The 25844-nt window shown below is 39.8% G+C and overlaps 1 protein-coding gene across 4 annotated transcripts in view; it reads right to left on the reverse strand.

Moving 5' to 3' along the window:
- Positions 1-25844, reverse strand: part of dpp6b (dipeptidyl-peptidase 6b) — a 122807-nt gene that overhangs the window by 83920 nt on the left and 13043 nt on the right. The window contains exons 1-2 of one of the 4 annotated variants that reach the window (XM_086080076.1): positions 14579-15031; positions 14327-14452 (exon numbers count right to left, since the gene is read on the reverse strand). The exons of 1 other annotated variant lie outside the window; for it this stretch is intronic. In XM_086080076.1, the coding sequence (XP_085936202.1) occupies positions 14327-14452; positions 14579-14692 (240 nt within the window). In that variant the 5' untranslated portion in view covers positions 14693-15031. Of the gene's footprint in view, positions 1-14326; positions 15032-25844 lie in introns of those variants that run through there. 2 more of the 4 variants (XM_086080085.1, XM_086080068.1) reach the window with 2 other exon arrangements.

Genomic DNA, 25844 nt, shown 5'->3' on the forward strand with positions numbered 1-25844 from the left:
TTATTCTCCGGATGGCTCTTTTTGATAAGGAATGTTCTTTTAAACACAATGTTTACGACTTCAAGAGAATGGAAGATGAGAATTCAATTTGAAGCCGAGAGGCAGCAAAGGGAATGCTTGAGTGCATTTCCTCAAAAAACAAAAATTTCCACTGTGAAGTATATTTGGCATCGAGTTGCTGGAACGCGCCTCTTACGTCAAGAAGCGACATGAAGGGCTCTCATAATGTGACACTGCTCATCAGTTTTTCTCAGCTGAAAACAAAAAAAGGTAAAAATCATGGTTGGGTACCTTGGTTTTAAGGTTTGGTTTAGTAATAGAACAACTTACGAAATGTTCCAAATTTAAAAAAAATGACACACCTTGGTCCAGTCTTAGACACACCCACCTACAAAAATGTTTTAAATTCAAATAGTGAACAACAGTTTAAGTCTGTCTCCAGAATTGATTACTATGTTTTCTACCATGAAAAATTGATTTAAAATAAATCTCTCAAATCACTTTACAAGGTCTTTAAGGCCACTTGTAAAACTGTTTTAATGACTTGAATGGATGACAAATGAATCACTGCCCACCTATTAAGAGTCAAATTAAACGACAAAGTTTGATCAAATTTTTTAAAATGTGTCTGTGAGTGATTCCTTCTATTACTCCCACCTCACTGTTACATAATCATAATTTACTGTACATATAACAGCAACTTTCTCTGCCCTTGACATGAGTGACTAGGCCTGATGAATATCCAGCGCCACTTTCAAGCGCTGCTCATCCCCACCGGTTTGGCAGGCTATCGCGTCAAAGTAAAACGCTGTAAAGCAAGGCTGTATTGTGTTTTCTTGGATTCATTGATTAGAGCGAGCTCCTGATAAAAGGTATGTACTGTATTTGATTGCTCTGTGCAGATGTCGATGCTACTGGTAATTATAAAGGACCGGCAAAAGGCAGAATCAAACTTGACATGATGCTATGCCCGGCAGGGAGGTGGGCAAAAAAAAAGAAGAAGAAGAGCCTGCAGTGTATATCTAATTATTTAACACAATATCCTCTTGATCTTGAAAATGTCAAAATGCTTTAAAATGGCTGGCAGTGATTGAGTTAAGACACTTGGGAACGGTTTTAAATTAAATCAAAATTTTAAAAAAATGAATGAATGATTAAATCTCCTGTGATGAGCAATTCCAAGAATTTAACGCTATAAACAAGGAAATATATATTTTTTTTTACGACATGAATAATTAACTACAGAGCACATCGATGTGAAGATGATGTCAAATGGCAGCTGAGGATGCTGTTTCGCAGGCTCTTCAGAATGCCTTATTTTCAGCTATGATTAATATTCACTGTCATGCGGCATAATAATACAGGAAACGACAAGGAGGCAGACAGGAGTGCTGACGTGCTGCTGACAGGAGTGACAATGCTGATAAAACGCACTTTTAGCATTGCTTTAAGTTGTTGGCGGGGTGGAGTGGATGACCTGTTGCTATGCCCCCCATGGGAACCGAGAAAGGGAGGTGGGTCGATGGCGACTAATTCTGTCCACGGTGACACACAAGTGCTGTCAAGAGGAGTCAGATTGATCATTTTTGTCGGAAAAATCCCATCACGCTCGTCACAGCGGACACAAGCAGACGGCCGTCAGGCTGCAACGCGAGGGCTGCGTCATCTCCAGATGGCAGCCACAACCACCAGGGTGAGCCTGTGTGTGTGTGTGCGTGCGTGCGCGTGCGTGCGTGTTGCTAGCTTTCAGCCTCGCCCTCTCCACCTTTGCAGCCATGGCAACGTCGAGCACGAGGCCCTGCGGAGAATGCTGCACTACTGTCCTGTAGTGGGGGTGGGGCACTTCACCGACCCTTGGGTGTCATTTTAAAACTACATGTTTATCTCCCGTTTATAAATCGGTCCCCAAATCTTCAATTGAGGTCATTTTCGGAACTGCTATTTCGTCTGACGACATCAGTTTTCCTTGTTTTCAGCCCTAATAAATGTCAGGGAGATGGCGGATGGATAGCAGGCGGGGCCCAGCATGGGGCTGAACAAAGAAGTGGAATGCAATTTTCCAACTGCAAAGGCTACAGTTTGAAGGGGGAAAAAACTCAAAAAATATATTTATTTATTGTATTTATTTATAGTTTGTCTAGATAACCTTAGTGCAGTCCGCATGTTTACAGTACATGGGATTGTTTCATGAAACAGATTTGTTTGCATTATTGTTGTGTTCTACCTTCACATAACTTTACAATTAACAATTTTTATACCAGCCTTTTGTGAATTTTGTTAAGTTGACATAGTGAACGATAAAAAGCCTGCAAGTGTTTCGTAAGTTATCAACTCAAACTGAAGTAGACAAAATGTCTTTCATATTATTGCATGGTTCATTTGCCTCTATTTTGATGTAAGCCTAATCTATAAAACAAAAATATTTATGCATAATAAATCTGATAGGGATGGGTGAATAGTAAGTACAGATACCAGGAATTGGTACTGGGCCGTTATCTGGCCTTATTCGAAGGTGTCTGCGCCAAGGTTATTTTAGTTAACTAAAATTAACAAAAAACCTAAAACAAAAATTCAAAAAACAATTTCGGTATGAAATAAAATAAAAACGAAAATGCTTTTTAAAAAAATTACGAAAACTAACTGAAACTACATTTTATGTTTACAAAACTAACTAAGTTTAAGTTAAGTTTAATTATAGCAAAAATGTCCTTCGTTTTAGTCTTTGGTCATCAATTTAATGCATTAGTCTTTGGGGATGATTTATTTTGATATTAACCGGAATGAGGACATTTGAAAGTGTGTCACACAAAAGTGACGTCATCTAGCAGCAGCCAATAGAAAAACGCACCTTCAGATGACGTTGCTCCCATGGTGTTTTTTAAATATTGCGCACAAGTACTAGACACTTACAAAAAAAAAAACTAATACTGTAACTAACTAAAACAAAAAAATTATGAAATAACTAAAACTAATAAAAACTAACAGAACCACCCTGAAAACTATTTAAAACTAACTACATTTAAAAAACAAAACTCAAAACGAAATAAAAACTAACTAAAATGAACAATTCAAAAACTATAATAACCCTGGTCTGTACTCACGGTGGCTGTTTTATAATCAAGAATTTAAAATTAGAAAATTGAAAAACAGAAACTTGCCATTAATTTCATTAAACTTTCTTTAAAATAATCCGTCTTGATTTTTGGGGAAGAGTTTATGTATCAAAAGTACTCAGGGTATCTGTACTTGGTATCATTATCAATGACTACTCAAGAGTTGAGTACTTGTACTGATATCGGTCAAAAAAAAAAGTGGCATCTAACAGCCCTAAAATATAATACTATTTATTGGAATACAGATTAATTTATTGCTTGTTTGTCAAAACAATACATGGGAAGAGGACCGTGAAAAAAATAAATCACTTATTACATTACAATCACAAAATTGAGGGGGGAAAGAAATTACACTTTGATTCTTTTCAAAATCATTCAACCCTGGCCCAGCACGTTGATTAAAATCAAAGTTTTCGAGTGACACTAAAATATATCAAGCAATTTGTTAGAGCGAAATATCAGTTGATTCACATTTGCTTGCATGGCATGAATTGTGCGTGTTAAGTGCTAATTCAAGGTTGAAATTCAGAGTGAGTCTGGCAGTTTTATTTATTATTGTTGCATAAAAGTGCCCCAGTGAGTTCATAACTGGCCACTTAATCTTGTATCCTCGTCTATTAAGATCCAACACTGTGTCAAACTTTCTGCCTTTACAAAGATAATAATGCTCACTTTACATGCAGGTGCAGTTGAATCACTAAATTCCAATGCCTCTGGAGTCCTAGATTTGTAATTGAACCAAAAGCAGGTCTCTTCAGAGTACAAACCACTGTCAGGGAAGACGTCAACACATTTCCGAGCTCCTCTTAACAAGCATCACGCTTCATCTTCACTTTTCTCGAAATGTTGTTTTTGTGCGAAGCCAACATGCATCAAATGTGCCACCTGCAGACACTAATACTTGATTTGTTCCTTCTGAACTCCAAAATCCTCACAGGACGAGACATTTAGAAGGCACGGTATCTGATCGGGAAACCTACCAGTGTGCAAATGTAAACGAGTTCAATTAAAGGATGGCAGCTGACGGCCTCCAGCCTTGAGATGATGTTGCGCTACAAACTGTTTTGCCGCCAGACGAAAAGCTGTAATCTCACTCTCTCAAATCTCAAATACTGGGACAATATCACAACTCCTCACGCCATTACAAGTCACACTTGCAGAATATCTGTAATCACAATTAAGCAGCATTAGAGCTTTGGGGTAGGCCCGCAGGGATGAAGCTATCATTCGTGACAGTTGAGCCATCAGACACTGAAATAAACTTCTGCTCGTCTGTCGCTGCTTTTGAGTGATAGTATTTTATTTATTTTGCACACTTCAAATACTATACTATAATACAATGCTATACTTGTGGGGAAAAATAACTCAGAGTGTGGAAAAAAATTAAGTGCCATGAAGAAAATAAAAGCCTTTTTACTTTTTACAGGAGTTCAAACACTAAACTATATGAATGTGGCGCATGAACATATGTCCAAACAGCAATAATTCCCCACCAACACTGTTATGTATTTGCTTTAAATGACCAAACATTTTATTGTGCCATCATAGTGTAATGGGCACTACTTTTTGTTGCTGTTGGATACCACACTGTGTTGCCCTAGCGGCGTGATATTGTATTGTACTACGGCACCTGTTAGTAAAGAAAGTGCAGAAACTGCTAACTGTTTTTTGTCTTACTTATAAAGTTTATGTAAGTGATAAACATAACAACCACAGCGTCGCAAGGCTGCCAATTACAACCAATTATCTTTGGTGAGAAAGAGTAGCTAGCAACAACTCGCTGGAGCGTCTAACAAAAACAGCTGGCAAGAACTAGCTGGAACTAACAAGAGTGGCTAATGAGAGAAGCTAGCAATAGCTAGCGAGGGTGGCGGTACCCCATCCGTTCTAGCTGCCCGATTGGTTCTGCACGTGTAACCGAAAATACACTTTACGGCACTCAAATGACGTAATTATTATTTTTTTAAGGTTTGAACACACCACAATATTGGCTAATTTCATTTGTTGACGTACGCTGCTGTGCCTTGTTTACATTCGCCACTGCTTCCAAAATGGTGGATGACGTTGTGATGAGTCGTCATCATCATCTTCATGTGTATGTTTTACAACGCTTAACGGTCCCAGCAGTTTTAAACATAATATAAATGACAATTTATAAACCACAGATTAAACTTTCTAACATTTTAGAATATTCAAGCAGGAACATGTCGTAAATGAATGAACTAGAGAAAAGCAGAGCAAGACAAGTGGCGGGAGCCCGAATCACAGGACTCAAAGACCGGCCGGCCAATTAATAAACTAAACATCCAATTTAAGTCGCAACTCACAATGTTTAAACTGTGTTTTTCTACTTAATCGTAAGTGTTTAGTATGATGTGTACATCCAAGCAGGAAGAGAGGAATTGTTATGTATTTGCTTTAAATGACCAAACATTTTATTGTGCCATTATAGTGTAATGGGCACTACTTTTTGTTTCTGTTGGATACCACAACTGTGTGTCGCCCCAACGGCGTGATCTTGTATTGTACTACGGCACCCGTGACTAAAGAAAGTGCAGAAAGTGCTAACTGGTGTTTGTCTTACTTATAACGGTTATGCAAGTGATAAACATAACAAAACTGGCGACGAGAGTGACGAATGGACCCAAGAGGTGCTCTCGAGCGGACCGAGTAAGTGAAAAGTTTTGAAATGTTTGACTTTTGGACGACGTTTGCTCACCCCGAACACGCTAACTGGAGGTGGGGAGGAACTGACAAACGCCAACATGTCTGGAAGATTGGGACAAATGGACAACTTTGATAGCAGCATGGAGGACTGGACAACTAATGTGGAAAGAGTTGAACAGTATTGTCTCGCTAATGAGATCGAGTCCGTGTCGGAGTATATTGTCGAGCTGCGGAGACTGTCGGAGCAATGTCAGTTTGGAGATGCGCTAAGGGAACGTTTCGTATGCGTGCTCCATAACGAGCACACACAGAAACGCCTTCTAACGGAGAACAAGCTTACTCTGAACGAGCGCTGGAAATAGCCATATCAGCTGAAATTGTAGCAAAGGATGCAACAGAATTACAAGGTAAAAACTCTGCAACAAGCTCTGTGTTTAAAATGCAAACCAAACAACGCGATGTCAAGTTGAAGCCCTGTTTTCGATGCGGTAAAGAGTCACATGACCCCGCCGAGTGTTGGTTCAAGGAAAAATTTTGCCGTCAATGCAATAAAAAAGGGATACATACAGAAAATGTGTTAATCAAAGCGAGGGAAAAGAGTATACAATGTGGAACAAACTGATTCAAGTTCAAATAAGGAGGAATTATCCTGTCTAGACTTGTATGCAACTGAAGAGCACCAAATGTAAATGGGGTCCCATTAAAAATGGAACTGGACACAGTCTCGGCACTCTCCATCATGTCCTCCAATTACAAGAAGATTACGAGAAACATTTCCCAGAAAAGAAGCGGTCGCGCACTAGTGTGAACCTGAAAACATACACTGGTCCAAAAAGTCTCACCATTGGGAAAACTCAAGGTAAAAGTCAAATTCGAAAAACAAAAATGTAACCTTGAACTGTTTGTACTGAAATATGGACTCTATTTGGACGATGATGGCTCACACAAATAAAACTCAACTGGCATGACATCAAATCTATGCAGATTGCCTCAAAGCAGCATGCTGATGTAAAGTTGATGCAGATAATCAACAAACATGCTAAAGTGTTCAGTGAAGGCATTGAAAACGATGAAAAAGATCAAAGCCCGTATCGAGCTGCAAAAGGATGCAAAACCGAAATTTCGTCCTAAGATTGAAGTTGAGTTACAACTTCTGGATCAAGGGATATCAACCAAAAGGAGTGGTCGGAATGGGCAACACCAATTGTGCTGGTTTCTAAAAAGACAACGTGCGTATTTGTGGTGACTTTAAAGTAAGAGCGAACCCAATACTGCACACAGACCAATATCCGCTCTCTCGTATTGATGCCATTTTTGCGTCGGTGAGCATTTCACAAAGATTGACTTGGCCCAAGCCTACTTGCAGATGGAGATGGAGGAAAATTCATGCAAGTATCTCACCATTAACACACACAAAGGACTACATCAGTACAACAGGCTTGTGTTTGGCGTCACAGGTGCCCCATCAATCTGGCAACCTGCCATGGACCAGGTGCTGCAAGGGATCCCAGGTACCCAGTGCTACTTGGACGACATCATTGTGACTGGCACCGACAAAGAGACACACTTGGCAAACCTAGATCAAGTTTTGACAAGACTGGAGGAACATGGCTTTAGAGCAAACAAAAAAAAAAAAGTAAGTTTTTCAAGGAGTCTATTGAGTACTGCGGACGCAAAATAGACAAAAATAGGCTGCACAAGACTCAACTTACAACGCACCAAACCCTGAAAATGGAAGCCAGCTGCGCTTCTTTCTCGGTCTTGTCAATTATTACTACAAGTTTTTGCTAAACCTCTTAAATGTCTTGCATCCACTTAACTCGTTGCTCCAACAAAACACTAAGTGGGAATGGAACAAGGACTGCGAACAGTTCAAAAAGGTCAAGAGACTCATTATTTTGGATGAGGTACTGGCACACTATGACCCAAACGTGGGTCCGACACTAGCTGCAAGCACCACCAGAGGGCAGAGGCTGCTATTAGTAGTAGTAGTATGTTAGCAAAGTTCTTGCCGGCGAAACATGTCAGCCTCCCAAAGGCGTGGCGCAACCTATGTAATATAATTAGCTATTACGACGATAACATAAAAAAAAAAAATGTCGATGTGATAGAACATATTTTTTTGCATATTACTGTAATTAATAATAATAATAAATCCGTTTTATATAGCGCTTTTTTGTACAATCAAAGACACTTAATGGATCAATTATTTACGTACTCACACATTCACACTCTGGTGGCGGTAAACTGGCACTAAATAATACACAATGTCTTTAAACACACTTAAAATAATAAACACATAGAAAAACATAATGTATTGAGAGACAGCAAGAGCAATGTATAACAAAAAAATAATGCACAAACAGTATTACAGTGTACCGAGCCCTGTATGTTTACAGTGAATAAATTCCCAATCTTTCAAATTTATTATCTCAAAATATGCATCAATAATCATGACCAAAGATGTACATGATGAAATAAATCTACAGCTGCGGTTTTCTGTAGGTGTGAAAACCAGGATTGGAGAGGATATTGCATTGAATAATCTTCAGCAAAAACTAGGCTGAGCTGGAAATACTTCCTGTTTTCACTCTTCTTTCAAATGTGCAGTCTCTTGAACATAAGTGTGCCGCCATCTAGTAGCAAACAGTGACCACAAACCCGCAATGGAGGGGTGTTTACTCTCCTAAAAAGGGGTTAGATTTGTTTGTTAGTTACTTTAAGAAAATGTAGCTAGAGGGTTCGAAAAAGTCGGCAACACTCAGGACCCTTCGCTTCATCAAATGCTTGGTCGTCACGGCAACGTATCCTTCCCCAAAACCAAAAGATTTGAACCCGGAATGTGATCAATGGATGTTAATTGCGCATCAATGGATGTTAATTGCGCAGTTGATGCTTCATCCTTTGTGTACTTTGACGGAAGAATGTTGAAGATATTTTATGAAGCCGCCTGAGAACTGTTTTAAATTGTCTACTTTACATTCTACCAGTGTGTTAGAAAAAGCAGATCAAACGTTTGATTAAACGTTTGTTTCGGTATAAACCACATCCCAATTGCATCCCTGCTATTTAAATGTCACCATGTTCTACCTTTCCACACACAACAATCAATCCCATGTGGGTGTCTATTTGCAGGCAAGGGAAGTGAAAAGTGAAAAGAAACCCCACAATCAACCCCCACCCACCCAATATGCCACTCAGCAGCCAAGCACTGCAGCTCACACACAGTGCACAGTTAATCAATGCTGCGACACAAAAACAGTTTAAAAACATGGAGCTGGAAATCAATAGTGGGCCGTTTACATGTTCAATTTCAGCTCTCCAAATAACAACACCGAGGAGAACAACAACATCCAAACTTGGACCACAGGATGCAGTCTCAGCTTTTATGGGTCGGTGAGAGGGTTGAAGCAATTTCATGCTCCAGCACTACTCTTTTTGAGGGGCAAAGGTGAGCTCAAGGTTAACGTGGCATTGCAAAACAGCGTGGGATCAGAAACAACACTGTGGTCAATTGTTGGGATTTCTTTGCAATGACGCGCCTCATTAAGCCGGCAGCAAGCTAAAGAGCGGACGCGATGTTGACGGCCAGCTACGGCTCGCTGCCAGACGTCAAGAATGCAAAGACATATCTGCACGTTGGCAGCCATTTTGGGGATACAATCAGCACGACAACAGACGAGCCCAATCAGGAGCTCGTTTAGTATGAGGACCAAAACTGCCAAAATTCTAAATAAATAAATGACTAAATAAATGACTATAAGTGAAAATAAAAAATATATAATTCGAAAATTAAATCCCCAAAAATTAATATAATGGGGGGGAACAAAATATATATACAGTATATACATAAATAAATACATTTGTATATAATTTTTTTATTATATTTTTTATATCCATTTTTATTTTCACTTTTAGTCATTTATTAATTTATCTAGTCATTTATTTATTTTGAATTAGAATTTTCACAACAACTTGCGACTTGAGTTGCCCGACAACAAGTCGGCAGTGGACCAGCTAGTCGTCCGTTGCTGAAGTTCTCCAATGCAAGCCGGCGAGACTTCCTTGTTCGCCAACCCGCTCACTCGACCACTGAAAAGCAGTTTGCAACGGCGGAGTCCAACCCAAGACACACTAAGGACCGCCCCCTCATTTGAATAACATTTCGTCCTGGCAGTATGGACCAAAATTGGCAAAATGAAAAATAAATGAATGACTAAATAACTAAATTACTACATAAATAAATAAATGACTAAAAGTAAAAATAAAAACGAATATAAAAAATATAATTCAAAAATTAAATACAAATGTATTTATTTATGTGCTGTGCTGTTTAAAGGTTTGTGAACCCTGCAGGAATGGTCAGATTTTTTGTATAAAATATTAAAATAACCTTTTTAAATGTTTCGTCATACTCAAATCTACAATGCTCACATTGAAAATAATGGACTGCAACAAAAAGAATGATAATATTGTCATTTATTCTTGAACAAAAGTTGTTGATTTAAGAAAAAGTCCGATTTCATGGGTGCAAAAGTATGTGAACCTCTCACTTAATCGGACATTGCACCTCCTTTTGCAATCCATGAAATCTGATTTTTTTTTTCCATCCAAACACTTACTTTAGTGATTTATCAATCTTTCACATCTACTTTGGGGGAATTTTTGCCACTCTAACTTGCAAAATGCAGCCAGTGGTGAGAGGTTGAGTGGGCGCTTCAGGTTCCCGCCACAGATATTTTGAAATCATTTCAGTCAGGATTTTAACTGGGCACATCCAGAACATCAATCTTGTTGTTCTTCAGACATTCCTTGGTTGTATTGCTGGAATGCTTTGGATTATTGTCATTCACAAACTTTTGAGCAGGACTGTATATAGCGCTTTTCAGCCTATATGTATAAAAAAAAAATTTGGATTTACTTTTCAAATTATATATATATTTAATATTATTTTCACTTTCAGTCATTTATTTATTTAGTAATGTATTCATTTTTTAATTTGGCAGTTTAGGTCCTCCATAGTTTAGTGGCCTTGATGCAACCTGTTGGTGCCTCCTCAAGGGAATCAAAGCGACTCGATTGGATTACTTTCTTAATTAAAGCAGGGAAAAGTGGTTATAAAAGATCCGGGGGTGTGACTACAAAGTGAGACTACCACAATAATGATCTGCAATATGACACAGCAAGCAGGATGCTCACATACTGCAAAATTAAGAGCAAAAAAATGTTTATATTTTGTCCAGAATTAATTTGATAACTTCATTATTTCTCATGTACAATTAACACCTTTAAAAACAAATGTTTCCACCTGCTGCCGACTGACACTCATCATTCTACTCTTGATGCTGCAACCAAACCATTTGAAACTGGAACATTCTATTCCGAATGTGAATCACCAGTTATTCCACTCCATGACTATTTTGTCTCACTCATGTTGCGACATGACAAAGCACAAAAGGTAACTGTGATAAAACAGCTCCGTGATGCTGTGCAGTTCTACACCACCTTCCATTTTCTATAGCGCTGGACTTTGCGTGAGAAATGGGGTACACACTGAATTGGTCACATGGTCGAAATACAGACGTTCACGTCAATGGACAATAAAACGTTAAAGTGGAAGTCAACCCCAAAATGTTCTTTACAATATTTTCCATGCAGCCACACTTATCTAAATAAATGCCGCATTCTGATTCATAATGGTGTTTATGGAATATGAGTCCAGAAGCAAAATCTGCCTGTTTTTACCCATCTCAAGGGGCAGCCATTTTTTCCAATCCGAAAACAGGTGGGTCGTTAGCCGAGCCTGGGCCACCGACCTGTATATATTACTGGATAGCCGATAGGCCAAGACTTTTGAAGCCGCAAGGCCGCCATATTACTCCTCCCAAGAAACGTTTCTCGGCATACGATCCTATACATTTACAGTCTCGAAACTTGAGAACATTTGAGACAGTACTTAGTAGAAACGGCATGATTTATAATGTTTTAAATCTGCCCGCCACCACTATACTAAGAGCCTACAAACTGTATATGCCTAATATGTACGTATACATATAGTTTATAAAGTAGTCTGCTCGCGAGATGGGAGGAGTAAGATGGCCTCCCTGTGGCTTCAACGGCTTGTTGTATGGGTTATCGGCTATCCAGTAAAATATACAGATTAGTGGCCTGGGCAATCGTGATCTCATTTTCGGTCCACAGGCAGTGGCAAAACGGCCGCCATTGAGAAGGATAAAAACGGGTGGGTTTTGTTCATTCATATTTCACAAACCTAATCAGAATGCTGTTGTTTAGACGAGTGGTGAAGCATACAACATATTATTGAAAAGAAAATGTTGCGGTTGACTTTATCTTTATTGAACGCAATATGGATGTTTTCTGGAATGTGGGAGAAAACCCACAGGGACTCAAACCAGGATATCCTAACTGTGAGACAGACATGTTAACCACTACTTCGCTTGATCATTCCAGTTTTAAAATAGTCTTGTTTCATGGAACGGGAGAATCTTGATGTTACGTTTTTGGCCCGGTACAAGATCAATGCATCTTGACTTGTCAATATTACATATAACATTATGGTTCCAATGTTGAATAGCATTTTTTATGCACTTATATTGAGACCTAGAACAGTTTGACATTTGGGCTGCTGACTCCTACACATGACTTTACTGTAAAAGGTACCGCGATGACCCAGTCGAGCCGTGGTCATCAGTCTGCAAGCACCTTGTGGTCACTAGCTTTAACTTGACCTCAGCCAGTGTCAGAATTTTAAGAAATAACACTTGGAAAATCCAAGAGTGTGCACAGTGTTTGTTTCACAGCTGTACCTAATGAATTGGCATTTGAATGCAAGCACTCCCTTGCGAATGTACCGACACTGCGAGGCTTTTGGAACCATTGCAGGGTCCATTTATCTAATCTTGTGGGTCACAAATAGAGATTTATAACCGTGCGCTGCTGCTTCTCTTTAACAGGCCACTTGTAACAAATGAATGAGTCATCTCTCAACACATGCAGGTCAGTGTGACTGTGTTTGCACATTGTTGCAAATTAATCAAATCGTGCCACCAAATGCATTAACTATGCAAAGCTGTCAAAACTGCCAAACGAGGGATAAGTTACCCTTTGTTGCCTTCAAACAGAAATAGTTAACAGTGTTGTCTTATTGCACCAAATTCAAATTGTGACTTGTCTTCAGGGTATTAAATCTGGCCATGACACTATCTGAAGCCTGTGGGCCATAGATGACAATCTAAAAACAGATAAAACCTCAGAGGAGCTCTTATACGCTACAAAATATTTCACCCCAAAAAATTCATATCCATCCTGTTGTCGTTCACACATTACACTGATGCATAATTTACAGTCTTGGGACAAACAAGGACTAATACAGGCCTTATTTTAAGGTATCAGGTAGGCAGACTACCAGATTGATTAATTTACCTTTGTTTTCTTTCTTAAGTCAAGTTTTCAATAACTGCTAATACAGGTCATCACTGCCAATGAACTCTTCTTTTCTTTTTTTGAGGGACATCCAAGCAGTGCACAATATGAAACGTACCAGTGGGTACTAGTTCGCCCCAAGGACAACACGAGTAGCGCACAGATCTGTTCTGAAAATAGCTCAACAGTGATGGGACACTATGACACAGACATTTTTTAAACATTTATTTATTTAAACTGAACATTATTCACATTTCTTAAGTACTAAATTGTATATTTAAAAAAAAAATGTTTTCAATGAAAAATATTTAACGTACTATTTTTTAAAGCCCATTTAAGAGCTGAAATTGTAATACTCTGTAACCGCTATATTTGGTTTAAAGTTATCATCATCTGTCAGGATCTAATATCGGCCCAGGCCCAGGCCCAGTACCAGGTACTCGTGGAGGCTGCTATTAGCACTTGCCGATACTAAAGCCAACAAAAATCTGACATTGGATTAAGTCCTCCTCAGCAGTAGTTGGCGCTATACTGCGACATTTTGACACATCGGCGAATCACCATCTGCATCAGAAAGAAAGGCCATTGTTCAAGCTTTTTGTTATTGTCTTAAATAAAATGTTATATGTCAAAAGTACCAGATGCATCGGTGCTCTGTATCATACTGGTATCAGTCTGAAAGCAAAAACATCCCTAGAGAAAACCCACACGAGCATACAGACTCGCCATGAGACCAGACCGGAGCCCCGATTCAAACCCAGAACCTTAGACCGTGAGGCAGATGTGCTAAACCCTAAATAAGAACAGACATGCTAAAATGAGCTTACCTGTCTTGGGGGATTTAGCCGTTTATACGCTCACACCTTTCCCAGACAAAAGGGTTCAATATTTCACACATTTGTTCTATTATAGTTTTTCAACTGTAATGGCCCCTGATAAAGGTGACCCCAGTATCCAAAACTCAGCACCCATCAACACCTTAAACCGACACTATCACTCAAAAGTCGTGAAAAAATGTCAACTTCGACCATAATAGCAACAAGATAGCCCATATTAAGAGTGTGGAGTAACCTCGCGCACTCGAAAGTAAATCCAAACCTTACATCCTCATCGTCCCGCGTGCATTTCCTGCGGCATTGGACGTGCAGCCTTGCATCCAGCGGGGGCTGGGGGGTCTTGCTCTCCTCGTCCGCCACCTGGGCGCCGAGCAAGCGGCTGGCCTCGGGTGGCTGCGGGAAGGAATTGGAGGTGTTGATCTTGCCGGAGAATCTCTGGTACAACGAAGCCATGATACGGGAAGGGGTGTGTGGGGGGTGGGGCGGGGGGGGGCAGACTCTCGCTTCTCGAGTCTGGACCTCTCCGGATAAAAAGCGCGCGATTCCTGCTGCCCAAGAGCGCTTGATGTGCGTAATATTGCCACAGATGGTCTCTTCAGCTTTGTCCGAGGGGCTGCGCGTCCTCCTCTGCATGCACACCACGTTGGGTGTCTCCCCTCCTCTCCCCCACGTCCACGATGTCACCAGCAGCAGCTCGGAGGGAGGCGGAGGCGCCCGCTTTGCTGTCACATAAACGATTTCTCCGCCGCACAATGCGCGTGGTCATAATAATGGGAGAGGAGAGGAGGGGGGGGGGGTGAAGCAGAGTGTGCGAGGGCTCCACGATGATGTCCGTCCTCACGCGTGGAGCCAGTGAAGGACGCGCAGAAGCTGCCTGCCGCACACGCGCTCTGCATGCGAAGTGGTCTGCACTCGAGCAGCAGCCGCGCAGGGATTCTCCTCTTTACGCGCAGACGTTACCTCAAATCACCTTCGCTTCAGAGATCATTGACTGTATTTTGCTTTACGGGTATGTGCGTGTGACTGTGTGTTTTTCCAGGTGGAATTGTCGCACAACCATTTGGTTTTATGGTCCCAGAACGGAGCTTGAGTGCCTCTCTGTGGCACTCTGCTTTAAGACACTGTTAACAGATCATCAATTATCAATTAAAATTTAATTGACACTTGAGGTTATTCTTGCGGTTGTAGTTGGAAGTAGAACTGCCTTGTATCACACTGAAATGCGTTTCTAATGTTTTCTACTTTAGAGCTCAATTCATAGAATCACCTATTTTATTTTCTGTTTTGCACAAACCTGGCAGGGGAGGATTTGCATACAGTGAAGGAGCGAGCTGGGTGCAGTACAAAAGGTCTTCTGACGAGCATGCCAGCTGCTGTCCCGTGTACACTAAACATTAGCCGCCTTGTAATCGTAAACGTAAAATTGTTGACAGTTGCCGGAACAAGGCGCTCAAAACAAACCATGGCTAATGGGCCACAATTCTAAAGACACAGACATAAAAGGTATAAAAAGGCAGCCAGATAGTCTTAAAGACAAAATTATTTTGCTGTGAATTTCCATAACACTTTAGCAAACGTTTATTAGGTACGAAGTTAGCATTCCCTATTTCCTGATGTATTAGACATATACACTGTACATTATGTACATATTAGGGGTGTGCCCAAAAAATTATTCTCATTTAGTATGATTCAGAATAGATTTTAAATGTCCCCAAATCGATTTTATTTAAATGATTTTATACTGTCTTCCCTTTGTTTGTGTGTGCCTTTATTGGGAGCGCTGTTCATGTTATACCTGATTTGGCCACTTAGGGGCAGTGTGGTTTCACGCGGTCTAATACACTGTTAAGTTGTAGCCACATTAGAGAGTAGAAGGAAAAAGTCACCATCAAGTTATTCCAATAAAAGTTTTTAGTTTTAGTTTTTTGCAGCGTGGAGCCGTTGAGTGATAGAAGTGCCGCGAGTAGCTCGCTGATTAGCATTAGCGAGTCAGACTGGAGTAGATCATTACAATTCCTTGCACATCTATAGATTGAAGCAAAAATCTTTGTCAATCAAATCATTTTGAATCAAAAATCGTTCCTAATCGAAAATCGGTTCTGAATCGAATTGCACACCCAAAAATCGGAATTTAATCGAATTGTGAGACATTCAAAGATTCCCACCCCTATTAGACATATACACTGTACATTATATACATATACTTACATACACATATATTAAAGGTGTAAAATTTAGTTTTTAAATAGGTAGTATGCAGCAAGTTGAGTTTCTGTAGTATCTGCTCACCTACCAAGTAAATGCTTTATTTGTCAATGTGTGCGTAACAGTTACATAACTGGGACTAATTTACATAATAACCACACTCACACCAAATGTCTCCGCCCATGATAATCAGCTGGGCTGGGTGAAGATCCAGAGGCACTTTCAAGCAGTGTCTCGTGTCTGACGTTGGACTCGCAACCACCTTGCCATCCTGCCAAAGCCAAACGGTGAGTAGGGATGCACGATAATATCAGTGTCACGCCGCAGTAAGCGGGCCTGTGCTGCTCTTATTTCGTCCATCCATTTCCGGTTTTATTTTGAAAGTACTAACCACCACTCTCACTTCAGGTCACTTGCTCTTCCTGCTCACTTCCTGACTGCAGCCACTTGTCTCCAATTACCCACCTAATAAATGGACTGCTTCAGCCAACGCCCAGTGCTGAAGTGTCACACCTCGTGCATGGAAGCGTTTTTCACAGCCCTTGTTTGCTTTGCCTTGCTCTTGTGCCTTTTCCCTCCTGAGTGTAGCGCCTTTAGTTCTTCTTCTTTTGGGGGGGGGGGGGGGGTGCTGCCCTGTTTCTTCTCCAGTTCGGAGCGATTTGTGTTCAGCGTTTTTTCCCTCTGCCTGCAGGAGGTGATTTTACGTTTGTGAATAAACTGCAGGCGTTGAGGCCAACCTAGTTCCTGCGCCTGGGTCCTCCCTTCCTCGTTGTGTCAATCCGTGGCCGATAATGATCGGCAATTATCGACCAATTTGACGTCATACAGATAAACCAGATAAAAATTCACTGATAATATTAAACTTTCCACCTTGGCCCATCTTTTGTGTTTGTGGCTCAAGTTGTGTCCAACTCCTCAACCCCTCCCCTCCCCTCTCCTATGGTGGTGTCGCATATTTGTGACGTCATAATGCGCACGACCTCGTGCTCATAGAAGATGCATCATGGCGACAGTGTGTGCTTTCTTTACTGTGTCAAACATGTTACCCTCGCAGTTTTTTTGTTGCATTTTTAAAACATGACAGTTTTGTTTTGGCAAATTCAAAATGAGTTCATAAAATTCAACTTCATGGTGTGTTACACAATGTTTCTATGTATTTCTACATGTTAGCCTTATTGTAGGACTCAAAAGTATATTTGTATTCAAGTTCATTTGCAAACAATTATTGGCTTGCTTATTGGTTATCGACATCAGCATTCTTTCTAAGTTATTGGTTTATGGGTTTCGGTTGAAAATAGCATTATTGTGCATCTCTCAGCGCTGCACTGACTATTCTTTCTGGACGCAAGGATTTGCAGCAGCTGACAGAGGTACTTCACTTTTTTTGTCAGTTTGAGAGTTTGGAAGTCTGGGTCGGTGTCGCGCATACACTTACTGGCGAGATAATGTGAGGCAACCTGTGAAGAACCTGAAGTTTGCTAGCTCAGACTCTACCCCCGGTTGCCATGCTAACAAAAGATGGAATCGCCGTGGGGCAAGTCCATATATGGTATATGGGGGCGGGATGAGGGTAGGCGTCCCTAAAGCTAATAAGACAAGAAAGATGGTGTGTAAAGTGTCAATTCTCTTGATCCTTGGGATATTTGGACAAAAACATCACAGACGTGTTCATTCAACTTGGATAGGTCTGATCCTCAGTAACACGCTACACATTGAACTGGTTGCCAGCCAATTGAGGGCACATGTAGACAACCATTCACAGCAAAAGACAATTTAGAGTTTCCAAGGAACCTACAAACTCCACACAGTAAAGCCAGAGCTCAGACTCTAATTCTGAATTGATTAATTACCAGTACAGTCTCCATAGAAATGGATCTTACAGATCGAGATTTCATTTTCTCCTTGCTCATCCTTTCTCCCACCCATCAAGATCTTCATCCGTACAAGTATTTGAAACCGTGAGCCATGTTTTGTCGGCACTAACTGCATCTCACGTTTGCTCCCTGAACATCTGCACTTTCCCATCTCGCGTCTCTCGGCTCAAGTCATTTGGAGTCCGCAAGTGAACGTATGTCACACACTCCATTGCAGATGATTTTACGGCTCGCCGAGCAGCTCCGATCCCAACCAGGAATATGACTTCAAATCCGTCGTTCTGCCAAGCACATGTTAGTTTGTGGGAAATGGGTCATCTTCACAGAGGGGGGACAATTTCAAAGCTGGGACGAGTACTGTAATGTGTCTCAGGACCACCTTTTGAATCCCGCTGTTCAAATTTCCCATTTAGCGCGATAAGGCTCCTTTTAAAATTGCAAAGTGTAGTCAAGGTGACTGGCTGCATCAGCGGAAATTAACATACTCTTAAATAAAAAGTGAATTTCTTCTTATTTAGTATGGTGAGCCGTTGTCGCATTAAAACACCGATTAAAATGGAACTGGTCTATTACACAAAAATCCAACTTCTGCCATCATTATTGTTAAGTTCCGTCTGAACTAATCATGGGTCAGCAACCTTTACTATTGAAAGAGCCATTTTAGGTGAAATAAGTGATGAACGAAACTGAATGTTATTGTTAGCCAGCATCCAATACGTAGATATTAATTTTCTTCTATATACCATTTGTCTTCTGTTTTGGGATTTATTTATTTTATCTATTTATTAATTTATTTATGGGGGGGGGGGGGGGGGGTAAATGTTTAGACTTTTCTGCCTTTGTCAAATTTCTGACAATTTTGTCAATTTTATGGACATCTGGTCATCTTCTGCCTCTCTTACTTTGTTAGACATTTTATAGCTATCTTTAGAAAAAAAAATTCTGCCTTTTTTGCTATCAATTTTCTGACATTTTTGGCAATTTTGTGGACATTTGATGGTAATTTTCAGCTTTTTTTCTTCATTTTTGGACATTTTATGGTCACTTTTAGGTAATTTTTAAAACTTTTTCATCTACCTTTCGTCCCTTTTTCTGACGACTTCAAAATTTGGACGCTAACATTAAAAAAAAAGATTTTTATTATTATTATTTTTTTATTTCATCATTCACTGATTTAGAGAATATTTTAATCTAAAAAATAAACATTTATTTTTATTTATTTAAAGTAGAAATAAAAAAAATCCCCACATATATTAAATATGTTGGAAAAATATAAATTTCTTTTCTTTTTTTTTTCTTTTTTAAGAGATTCACCGGGAGCCACAGGAGAAGGACTAAAGAGCCACATATGGCTCCAGAGCCACAGGTTGCAGACCCCTGGGGGATCTTTAGTCTTTAATGCTCGCTATACTATGACTGGACGGAGTCAAAGTCTAACAGGAGAGATGAATATTTGGAAGTACACAGCCGTGGAGCTTTATCAGTTACACACACGAGGAAGAAAGTCCAACCCATCCAAAAATACAGTAATTCCCTGCTCAGATACTGCCTAATTCATTATTCCATAGTATAAACTGCTTTTAACTGGTCTGTGTAAGCGTAGGGTGCATTAAATAAGAAGCTGTAAGGCGGCCTAGGCAAGAGGAAAGTTACAGCAGCAAAAAAATACGTCATCAAGTCGCAAAAGAAGGCAAAAGCAATTGACACAATAATACAAGTTTTTCATTTGCATATTTATAGCAGAGAATTGTTTTTCAGATATTTACTATAAATATGACTTTTCTACGGTGTTAGCATAGTTTAGCGGTTATGTTGCAAAGTACTTTTGTGTTGTGTTGCCGCCGTAGCAATTCAACTCAGTCGAGGGCCCCATGCAATTCATTGCTGGATTTTCACCAACCTGATTTATCTGTCATAAATAATATTGATTGCAATGCAAATATTTGAACATTCTAAAAGACCACATTTTATTTCCTTGTTTAGAAAATTACAGCAGATGAATTTAGTAGACTGGATTAATCGCTCACAAAAGGTTCATATGGGTTTTCTGTAGTGATGCACCGAATTTTCGGCCACCTAAAATATTCGGCAAAAATAGCAATTTTCGGCCGAAATAAAATAAAAATAAAATGAAAGCCGAAAAAATATGGCCGAAATAGGATGTTGTGGTGACGCAAGCAAAAACAACAATAAAACGCTGCAAGCAAGCGTCTGTTTGAATTAAACAGCGAACGCGGCGGTGAGTGTCCGCCTTTTCTTCTCGCTTGCTTTTCACCGCAAGTTTGCACCGGTCGCAGCAGTTCCCGGGGTCATTGCGCACACTGGAGGACAGGGGCGTCGCTTGGGGTACAACATTTAAGCGGATCGAAAAAAGAAAAGACAGAACTGCCGTGTACGGCAGTACAGGTGAGACACTCTCCCGCAGCGCCTTCCTTTTCTTTTCTTTTCTTTTTTTTTTAAATAAAAGCCCCTCAAACGCTTCCACTTTTTTACCAGCATCCCGGTGGCCGTGCTAAATACTTAAGCTAATGCTAGCACTATTGCTATCAAGAGTTTTAAACACGGAAACACTTAGCGCTATCTCCGGGTGGCGACAGACCTGTACAGGACGCTGTGTGTGACTTTGCAGTTTGTTCCCGATTAGCTGGTGCGAACAAATGTATTTGTTTATTTTTAAACGTTGGTGAATATGTGAATGTGCCGATTTTAAGTGGGCCGCACCTCGTCCCGCCGCACGCTTCCGGCCCCGCCTGTGCGAACTACATTGACTATAAATGTGCAATCGCACCGCCAGAAAATGCTCAACCCTCGTTTGGTGTTTAACCCTGGAGAACCCAAGAACCCTTTTCTTCTTTGGAAAATTATGAATTATACATTAAATGACTGCTATAAGTTCACTGAACACCAAAATATATGTTTTTTCAACTTTAACCCTTTTTTTTTAACTAGCTCAGAGTTGCTAATTTATCAAAATATATATATATATAAAACATACTCCTAGGCATTCTGCAACATGATATGAAATAGATTAACAAAAAAAAACACAATTTTACCATCTGATGGTTTGCTGAAAAGATGGTTTTGTTTGGATTAATTTCCAGCTCAACAAAATTGGCATGTTGCCAGCCATCTTGTCACCACCACTCGGGCTCATGTAAGTGCAATATTCATCCACTAGATGACCCCATGCAGGGGTCAGAGTGGCACTCTGGACTTTTGGAGTTAAATTTGTAAAATTTGTTATTTCAGTAGCAGAATTTATAGGGGCCAAATTTGACCGCGTGGGTTCTCCAGGGGTCAAATTTACCATCAGCCAACATGTCCGCAGTGTGGGCACATTTCAATTTATATTGTGCTTGGTTAAAATGCCAGTGCTAAATAAATATTTTATAATAATATTATAATTTAAATTAATTATAATAAATGCAATGATAGTAAAAATTGGCATAATTTTTTTCCGCCGTTTCGGCTGACCATTTTCATTTTGGTGCATCGCTAGTTTCCTGTTATTTGTTTCTCCACTTTGTAAAGGTTTTTCCTGGGTTGGCACGCCCTCGGGAAATAGTTTAGCTCTGTGCCTCTGGATTTTAAATTGTCCAAATCCTCTGATTTCATCATATCAACAGTAATTGTTCACTGATTTATGTAGTCCTTCATGAAAAAAGACTGATTATCTTCTGTGTTTAATCAAAATAAGACACCTGCAGTGGAAAACAATAACCAAACCGGTAATAGTACAACATCAATCCCCCTTTTTATTAATCACTACACTATATGAATACAAAGTACGAAATAAACACCAACTGGTTAACAAACAATCAGGGGAAAATGTTTTTGGAATACACTTTAATGTAAAATGTAAATTAATCTGATTAGTCGATTAATTAATCGGCTCTAAAAATAATCGATAGTGATAGGGTATGCTAGCATTGTATTGACCAAATAGAGCCCACGGGCTACGAGATTCATGATCAAACTGAAACGACAGTTCATGGAATTTATACAAAATGTAAATGCTTGAAATGGATGCAACAGAAAGGCAGAAAATGATCAGCTGTTTACGAATTACAACGCATTGCTTGTCAAATGCGTTCATGCAGAATCCTAAATTATTTTGACAACAGGGATGAAATGACACAGCGAGACCCACTCGAGGGCACGCACAAAAATCGACTTTGATCTTCAAAAGTAAAACTTTCTGACACGCTGCGACAACCCGATTTACTTCCATTTTGGGCATGTTTGCACCCGAGTGACGAGACGATTTAGTTTAGTGAAGATGCACAGATGTTGTTGTACACTCGAAGCACCAGAGGGAAATCACTTCCCTCGACGGTGGATGACGCGGATAAATGCCAAAAAAAGACAACTTCCGCTGGAAGACTTTTAAACAGTCAGCAAGTAAAATCCCTCATCACGTACACTGTAACGACGCTTTTAGCCAATTTCCTTCAAATAACGCATCGTCATTGCGCTAGGAAAAAATGTGGTCAAGTAACGCACGGCTGACAGCAAACATTGATATCACGGAGCATTCCTAACAAGCACATAAGTGTGTTTGATTTCAAATGCCGTAAGTTGTTCCCATCAGCTTGCTTTACACACACCAAGTGACACCAATTAATTAGATGGAAGGGGGGAAAAAACTGCATCATCAGTCAATCAAACGTTTGGAGAGGACCAAGCAATATCTCATTTCCTGCGAACATCATCCGGCTCGATAAGAAAATGGATTGGATTTAGTTACAGCCATAATTACGTTTTCAACCATTTGCTGTGTGACATTGGTTGAACACTAATGATCTCCCTGAACGGGATGCGAAGTCAACCGCAGCAACATGCTTCCTTATTTATGGCTCATCATCATCCTGATGCCTCGGTGTGTGGTGCGAACGTGTGTGTTGCTTGTGAATACATCTGCTGTTGCTTGCCTGGAATGAATGCATTATAAATCATCTCGGAGCTGTCATCAGGCGGACATTCATATAATGGACTGGAGATGGTTTACTCCCCCCCCCACTCGGGTGAAAATAATCATAAATAGCACCGCTGACACTAAAGCGAGTACAAACGTAACTTCTTGAGCAATGGTTCTCAAACTGAGTACCGGGGAACAAACTAAGTTTTTTGTTGCGGAACAAAAGACGGGTATAATCGAGTCTTTTTTAAATTTATTTTTTTATAAAAGGCATACAAACTAAGAGACTAAACTAGTTTTTTTTTTTTTTTCATTTGTTACAGTGTGGCCAAATTATGACTCCCCTCTTGTTAATCTTTGACTTTGAAAGAGTTTGTTATAACGAGGGATGTTCGATACGATACTCAAATCTTCAGTACTCACCAACACCGATACCCAGTACTTATGAGACATAAAATTTCCACAAAAAACAATGACAAATACATTTTAAAAGATGAAATTTATATCCCAACTATAGCAAACCGCCACCCATCCACCCCCGCCATCAAATTCAAAATAATTTGATTGACAATGATTTCTGCTTCAATTTATAGATATACAAAGAATTGTCATGATCTGCTCCAGTCTGACTCGCTAATGCTAATTATTGCACTACTTGTGGCACTTTTATCACTCAAAAGAACGACTATTCATACAAAACGCTTCAGGAATGTATACAGAGAAGCATCTTAACATCCTACACTGCAAAAAAAAAAAAAAAAAAAAAACATTTATTGGAATAACTTGATCATGACTTTTTGCTTCTATGTATCTGAACGTGCGCAACCCCACTGCCCCTAAGTGGCCAAATCGTGTAAAACATGAACAGTGCTCCCATTAAAATGCACACACAAACAAGGGCAAGACAGTATAAAATAGTTGAAATAAAATCGATTTGGGGACATTTAAAATTGATTCTGAATCCTACTAAATGAGAATCGCGATTCTTATGAGAATCGATTTTTTGGCACACCCCTAACAATAAGGCTTCAAATCATATCTACCATGTTAAGAATTCCTCAAGCTGTTGGGTGTGTGATGTTTAATTACAGTATATCTTATTTAGAAATCCATGCTTTTAATTTTGACGGCTGCTCTGCATAGGAATTAGTATACATAAAACCTAAAGGGAAACTTAAAAGCCACATTACAAATATAATAGTGTGTTTAAGAGCTCAGAAGAGTCAACAAGGCAATTAAGAGCACGGCAAACCTAATGAGACAATTAAACACGGCGAAGTTACGTGAGCTACAAACATATATGAACCACAGATATAGGTGATATTACTCACAACAAGAGTACTTACTTACTCTCAGTCATGGACACCAAAATGGCGCTGCCGAAAGTAATGAACACAGGAAACGAACGAGACGGAACAAAAATTTCGTTTGGTGACCCATCAGGCTTCTCCATTGTGTCTACCTGTGTCATTGTCATTGTCTCTTGGATGTTTTTGTTGTTCCACACCATCTTAGTCTTGTCGAAGACAATACTGTTAGAATAAATATACATAAGTTATCCCATATTTACTCTTATGGTATTGCAAAGCATTTATTCAGCTGTATAACCTTTTTTGAAGTTTCATGAAGTTGTCTGTGAAGAAGAGCAGAGCATGAGCAGCTGTGTACCCCTCCCCTTTAGAGCAGCAACGGCTGTGTAACTACGGAACGCCCTGTAAAAAAATTAAAAGAGACGGCTAGACGGGTAGGAGATTGCCAAAGTAAGCCCTCTGTGGCCATACCAAGACTGTTCCTGAACCCAAAACTGAACTAAGGTAATCTTTCTTCTAAAATGTTGTTCATAAACTAAATTGCTAGTAAATTGGCTTTTCGTAAACTGAGGTTTCACTGTTCATTGGAAAAAATTATTGATAGCTTAATTTTTATGGGACAATTTGGAATGCAGTAAAACAAATTTGAAAAACTACACTTCATTCTCATGACAGCACATCTGAATATAGAAACAAATATCCACCATATGCTTTTAATCATCTTACTTACAATTAAAGGGCAAGTCAACCCAAAAAATTTCCTTTATAATATGTTGTATGGGTCTTCACGAGTCTAAAGTCTAAATAAGTCTAAATTAATAATGTGTTTGCGGAATATGAATTAAAGCTGCTGAACGCAGAAAATTCTATTACAAATCACTACTGCCACCTGTGGCCGAAAAAATTAAACTGCACACAACCTTCTCCACGTACACAATGCGCACAATGTCACGGGGGGCGGGAAATTCGAACCCGAATCCAGTCTGAAGACGATTGGCCAGAGGCTTGCAGGACTCAGGAGTACCCATTGAGAACCGCTACAGTGTTAATCTACTAATTAAAAGATGTTTCAGTCATAAAAGGCCAAATAAAAAGGCTATTGTAAAGATATTTTGGGGCAAATTGCTACAAAGAGCAGCTTTGAGCACCAAAATGCACCCATTTTTTAATCCATCTAAGGGGGCAGCCAGTTTGTCACTTGCTGTCGACCGAAAATGACATCACTGATGCTCAGGTTTTAGGAAACATAGGCTTGTGTCTGAATGTCTATCCTACTCCCTATATAGTGCCCTACTGAGGGGTTGGCCATTTTGTAGGGGTGTCCGAATGTCCAGGGAGCAAAAATGGAGGGCACTCAAAATTACCCACAATACACTCTGACAAGTAGTGAACATTGATGCTCATTCAACCGGGTTGATATAGACCATAATGCATTGCGAGTAGGAAAAAAAACATGGCGCGAGCGACAGCGCGAGAAT

Source organism: Leptonotus elevatus, chromosome 1, assembly GCF_054856555.1.
Source record: "Leptonotus elevatus isolate MCC_2025b chromosome 1, RoL_Lele_1.0, whole genome shotgun sequence".
Classification (NCBI taxonomy): domain Eukaryota; kingdom Metazoa; phylum Chordata; class Actinopteri; order Syngnathiformes; family Syngnathidae; genus Leptonotus; species Leptonotus elevatus.